The following is a 6,240-nucleotide window of genomic DNA, read 5'->3' as shown; positions in this document are numbered from 1 at the left end:
GCTGATGCATGTGTATTTCTCCTGCAGTTGCCCTGGCAGGAAGTGAGGAAGGAGATGGTGGATGAGAAGGGATTATCTGAGGAGGCTGCAGACCAGATTGGGGAATACGTCAGCCTGCWTGGTGAGTCAGCTAACACGTCCAGCAGGTGGCAGTCCCTACACCTTTAGGAGGCAAGCCCTGTTTTTTTGTAGCAATACGTCATTATGTAATGGTCATAAAATCTATATTCAATAGTAGAAATTACAGAGACTCATTAGTGACAGTGTTTGTCCCAAAGATGCAAGAATGTTTTGCTAATGTTAACAAGAGAAGAGTTTCAAGTACAAAACACATCTTCAATGGTCATGGCTCCAACCTGTCTGACATGGAAGAACAATGTACCTGATGAGGAAAAAACACTGAGGGCTGGAGCCTGGGGGCCTGAGGGCCTGGGGGCCTGGGGGCTTGGGGGCCTGTCGCCGTCTTGCAGGAACTCTACCTGAGTGAGTTCCTGCAGTTCCTGAGTGAGTTTTTGTGTGTTTCAGGGGGAATGGACCTGGCAGAGCGCCTCCTGCAGGACCCCAGGATGTCTCAGAGTAAGCAGGCCTGCGCTGGCCTGTCTGACATTAAGCTTCTGTTCAGCTACCTGCAGCTCTTCCAGGTCACAGACAAGGTCAGGCATCCCARAATGCTCTGCTTCTGTCTCTCAGCATCCTGTCTCTGTGGCTACATTATTCATTTTTATTTTCTTTGTCGTTCCTCAGGTCGTGTTTGACCTCAGCCTGGCCCGTGGGCTGGATTATTACACAGGAGTGATTTATGAGGCGGTGCTGACTCAGGCTGGGGTGGCTCCAGTGGCCCCGGCGTCCAATGATGCCCAAAACGGGTCTGAGGAAAGCGTCAGCGTGGGGAGCGTGGCTGGAGGGGGGCGCTATGATGGCCTGGTGGGCATGTTTGACCCCAAGAACAGGAAGGTGCCGTGTGTTGGGGTCAGCATCGGCATTGAGAGGATCTTCTCCATCATGGAGCAGAGGGCTGAGGTGACGCCTGCARCTGGGTGGGCTGGAATGTGCTGCTGATGACCGCTCATGCTCACACTAACTCTGCTGCTAATGTTCAGGCGGCAGCAGAGAAGGTCCGGACCACAGAGGTCCAGGTCCTGGTGGCGTCGGCTCAGAAAAACCTGCTGGAGGAGAGACTCGGACTGGTCACTGAGCTCTGGAATGCTGGCATTAAGGTGTGTGTGTGAGAGAGTATCATTTGATTTTATGTGCCAGACCAAAACCAAGTAGTGCAGGGTGTCTGCACATCCAATTTGAAGATCTTAAAATGTCTTCCCATTGGCCTCTAAACATGTTCATCACAAATCTTAAATTTTGTTGTGGCAGAATTATTTAATCTTCTATAATCTATCTAGTTATTTTTCTCATGGACATTTCTGTCAGGCAGAAGTTTGAGTCTCTGCACAATGTGCATCTGTTCATCTGTCACTCACTCATGAATCATTCTTGTAGTTCTGTAAAGCATAATATAATTATTAGTTACATTAATACWGGATATGAMAGGATTTAGTTTTGACAATGTTTAAGTTCTCTTTATGATTAATAATGAAGAATTACAGTGGAGGAGAAAAGGAGTGGAACCTGGAACCAAACAGATCCACAGATGCAGCTGCGTTGACAAATAGGGCAAAATATTAAAAGGAATGTCAATAATTAGTCTTCAACTAACACAAGAATGCCACAAGATCTATAGTTAATCTCACAAAAAGTACAATTTCTTCCTCAANCTGGGTGGGCTGGAATGTGCTGCTGATGACCGCTCATGCTCACACTAACTCTGCTGCTAATGTTCAGGCGGCAGCAGAGAAGGTCCGGACCACAGAGGTCCAGGTCCTGGTGGCGTCGGCTCAGAAAAACCTGCTGGAGGAGAGACTCGGACTGGTCACTGAGCTCTGGAATGCTGGCATTAAGGTGTGTGTGTGAGAGAGTATCATTTGATTTTATGTGCCAGACCAAAACCAAGTAGTGCAGGGTGTCTGCACATCCAATTTGAAGATCTTAAAATGTCTTCCCATTGGCCTCTAAACATGTTCATCACAAATCTTAAATTTTGTTGTGGCAGAATTATTTAATCTTCTATAATCTATCTAGTTATTTTTCTCATGGACATTTCTGTCAGGCAGAAGTTTGAGTCTCTGCACAATGTGCATCTGTTCATCTGTCACTCACTCATGAATCATTCTTGTAGTTCTGTAAAGCATAATATAATTATTAGTTACATTAATACWGGATATGAMAGGATTTAGTTTTGACAATGTTTAAGTTCTCTTTATGATTAATAATGAAGAATTACAGTGGAGGAGAAAAGGAGTGGAACCTGGAACCAAACAGATCCACAGATGCAGCTGCGTTGACAAATAGGGCAAAATATTAAAAGGAATGTCAATAATTAGTCTTCAACTAACACAAGAATGCCACAAGATCTATAGTTAATCTCACAAAAAGTACAATTTCTTCCTCAAYAGCTTTCTATTCTTATGAATAATAAAATGTTTTCTTTTGCACATTTTTCACGTGACACAAGTCTTATATTCCATTCTTTATGGTCTTAAGGTCTTAAATTTGAGTTGGTGAAAATGGAGGTTGGCTGACACTTTGAGCTGTTTAACATCTCCTAGCAGCCTCATGAGTTTTCCTGACAGGAAGCTCATGGTGTGTATGTGTGGGTGTAGGCTGAGGTGATGTACAAGAAGAACCCCAAACTGCTGAGTCAGCTGCAGCTGTGTGAGGAGACGGGGATCCCTCTGGTGGCCATACTGGGAGAGCAGGAGCTGAAGGATGGCGTGGTGAAGCTGCGTGTGGTGGCCAGCAGAGAGGAGGTASCTACCGTCAGTACAGCCTCTGGCTACAGCTAAATAGCCCTTTCTGTGATTTACCAGCTGCTGTTCCTGGGTCTGCCTCCAGGTGGACGTGCCCCGCTCTGACCTCATCACAGAGATCAAGAGGAGAACCTCTGAGGCCTAGCCGGCACTCTGCTGTGTACAGAATCTCCACAGATCCTGATGGATGTTTGAGCAGGCCTGGTTAATGTGGGCAGCMGACACACACACTGCTTAATTGCCTGGACAACATGACTGACCTGCTGAGGGGACCTCAGGTTGCCATGGAGCTCATATTACATACTCTGACTTCAGCTTGTATCCAGACATTTACTCATTCTACGTGTCTATTGTCCAGCTGTGTGCTCTGGTGAACACGTCATAGTGAAAGCACCACTGTGGTCTGAAGCTGTTTCTTCAGGAGGAACTCTGCCTAGCAACCAGGAGTTTACCTCCATTCATGTTAGAAGAAGACACATTTCCATCAGAACTGCTTTGCTTTGAATAAACATGATTTCATTCTGTTGTCTGCATGCTTCAAATCTCTATTAAAAACATGGAAGCGTTCTAACTGAAATCTGCCAATGAGTTACTGTACTTGTCCATTAGAGGGCAGGGTGGTGTCATTCTGTTCAGCAGGTGTTCAGGCCACATCTGGGCACAACCTCGTGGCTGTGACTGGTAAACCCTATTTTATACTTCCATTATAAGTCCACTGAAAACATATTTCAAATATAATCATGAAAAATATAAAGAATGGAGGAAACTTAATTTTGATGAAGAAAAATTCATACTTCATTTACATTTAAAGTCCAGGGAGGYGGGTCACTCCAGTCTGCTCTTAATTTTTTGGGGGGTTTTGGCATCATTTCCTCTGCAGCTTAAAGCAACATGACCTCTTCCATTGTTTTGATGGATTTTAACCATGATCTCTGGTATATGATAAACGTGCCCACTGCATACCACCATGCTTCAGTTTGAGGTCTGACTTCAGTGGTTGGWGTCTAAGAACAGTCAATTAGAATTGTAGATTGTAGCTTCATCACTGGGTCTTTGTTGGTCTTCTTGGTCTCATGTCCCTACTTGTTCCAGTGCTCAGCCCTCGTTGGGTCAGTCCAGGGCTGATCATCGGTTGAGTCTTTACATGTCTAGTTATTCTGTGATTCATCTGAATGTTTCAAATCTCAACCTGTCTTGAACCTCATGTTAAACTCATAGAACCAATACACATAAGGACCATGCTGTTAGCACACAACTAGTACAAACTAAAGAGGATGTACATTCTGGCTCCCTACAAAATATTCAGGCAACCAGTAACCTACTCRCCAAGACCACTTTCCTGATCAACTGGAYTTAAAAACCACAAAACTACCAACTAAGCAACTTTTTTGTCAGGATTCCTTCAGTATAACCTTAGAGCAGTTGTATAAAGATCGATTTGACATTCTGACCCCAGCTTTACGTTTCATTTGAAAYGCAGGGCTGGGATGCCCAGCCCTGCAGCTTCTCAATACATCCATCATCCAACACACCTGGATCTAATGAACACCTCCTCACCAGGACTCTGAGCTGGACGAATGTTGATGAGGGGGTTTAGGTGATGCATCGTAAAGCTGCAGGATATAAGCTCTACAGAACTTCCAGCTGTGGAGAGGCCATTACACCGGGTGTAATGGAAGAAACTTATCATGAAGGGTCTGGAAAACGTTGAACTCAAAGCCTGCAGGCCAGACCTGGTCTTTCAGGTCAGGTTAGACGACCTTTAACCTTCAAGATAACAGTTGTGTCCTTGAACATTTTATCAGTCAAATCAAATGAGTTGTGTACAGTGCCAAACTACTTACATGTGAAAGGTTGTTAATTTTTAGAAGGCCTCATTCAATGCAAAAATAGATTTAATATTTTAAGATTTATCAATACATTCTGYTACTACCGACCACTTGAAGACCTTCATGATCTTCATGCGACATGAAATGAGAATTTGAAACCCTACTCCTAAGTAAAAAACAAAACATAGGACCTAATTCTTCATTGCACATTTTAAAACACCACCCTTTTTTTTAAGCAAATCTCATTTTTATTAAAATGAGCAACTCAGAACACAGCAAGAATAAAACATTATAAAAAAAACATGCAAACAAACTTTTTAAACTCAAACTGGACATACAAGTTAACTAACACTATTAAAAACATGCAGAAAAGAAGAAATGACGCAGAATGAAATCTTTTTTGTTGTCAGTAAAACATAGATGTGAAACAGGAACGTTGCAGCTGGAAGCCAGTGGCGTGTTCAGGCCGCCTGCTGGTTGTGGAACATCCTCTGCAGCAGCTGCTGGGCGATGGCCCGCTGAGCCTCCTCCAGCATGACTCTGACACTGGGTCCTGGCAGGACCATGACCTTCCCCCTGAAGGCGCTGCCGATGCCGGGGATCAGAACCTTGTAGGTAAATTTAACGAAACCATCTGGTCTGGCCAAACTGTAGTGTAGCTCATAGAACGGCTGGCCAAACCCGTTGGCCTCGCAAACCTTATGGAGGAGCATTACTGGGGACGGCGCACAGACCATGTGTTGCTGGGGGTGGTGTGAGGCTGGGAGGGGGTAACACGCGTGTGGGTGCAGGGGGGAGACTGGTTCCCCCACCGCCCTGCAGAACCCTGGAGAGACGGGCGGAGCAGCAGGCCGGAGCTGTGGCGGGGCTGAAGGGTGAGAGACGGCCTGGCTGCAGGGCACGAAGCATGGCTGCAGCAGAATCTTTTGGGYTGGAGGAGAACATGTCTGGCTGGGGCTCGGGTTCTCTCCTGGCTCCCACTTGATGGAAATCTCCAATGAAAATCGCTTCTTGAATTCTAGACACACAGTAGAGGTGTTTATCGGACTTTACTACAGCTCTTGTCACACATAGAAAAACCACAAACGCCTCCCTACAAAGTATTTATACCCATCTTAAACTACAATGTATTGTGTATTATTGGGATTTTTATGACACAAAGGAAAACAAGACTGACATGGAAGGAAAATGATTCATTGTTTCAGGGGAGAACTGCTAGAAAAGCCAAAAGAAATTGTGAACGATGAGGTTAATTTTCTGCCTGGTTTCGAATCGTGCTCTTTCTKTGGTTTTAGCAAAGGCAGCAGATGACGTGAAGGACGATGTTCAGTTTGTATTGGACATGCTTGCAAATATACAGCTATTAAATTTGGAACAAGAGGGATGTTTGAAGCAATTCATTGTTGGCAAAGATGACATTCAGCTCAACACTTCACTCTTCACAGTGAGGGATCATTGTTTACAGCACAGGTGATTCCTGTGCTGTAAACAGGAAATTTACAGCGCCTCACATGACCACACGTTAGTGATCGGGTAAAAATCAGACAATC

General features: G+C 44.7%; 2 protein-coding genes across 2 annotated transcripts in view; one reads left to right on the top strand and one right to left on the bottom strand.

Annotated features, from left to right (window-relative positions):
• hars (histidyl-tRNA synthetase) overlaps positions 1-3,428 on the top strand; it is a 10,479-nt gene extending 7,051 nt beyond the window's left edge. The window contains exons 8-13 of the mRNA XM_008419983.2: positions 28-121; positions 526-653; positions 745-1,020; positions 1,101-1,217; positions 2,715-2,861; positions 2,947-3,428. Coding sequence (XP_008418205.1) covers positions 28-121; positions 526-653; positions 745-1,020; positions 1,101-1,217; positions 2,715-2,861; positions 2,947-3,006 — 822 coding nt within the window. The 3' untranslated portion in view covers positions 3,007-3,428. The remainder of the gene's footprint in view (positions 1-27; positions 122-525; positions 654-744; positions 1,021-1,100; positions 1,218-2,714; positions 2,862-2,946) is intronic.
• A 1,529-nt stretch (positions 3,429-4,957) lies between these two features.
• dnd1 (DND microRNA-mediated repression inhibitor 1) overlaps positions 4,958-6,240 on the bottom strand; it is a 40,245-nt gene continuing 38,962 nt past the window's right edge. Inside the window, 1 exon segment of the mRNA XM_008419982.2 lies at positions 4,958-5,708. Within this exon segment, the coding sequence (XP_008418204.1) occupies positions 5,152-5,708 (557 nt within the window). The 3' untranslated portion in view covers positions 4,958-5,151.

Source organism: Poecilia reticulata, linkage group LG10 (genome assembly GCF_000633615.1).
Source record: "Poecilia reticulata strain Guanapo linkage group LG10, Guppy_female_1.0+MT, whole genome shotgun sequence".
Lineage (NCBI taxonomy): Eukaryota > Metazoa > Chordata > Actinopteri > Cyprinodontiformes > Poeciliidae > Poecilia > Poecilia reticulata.
Note: the sequence above shows the minus strand (reverse complement) of the source record. Positions and strands in the feature narration are given on the sequence as shown.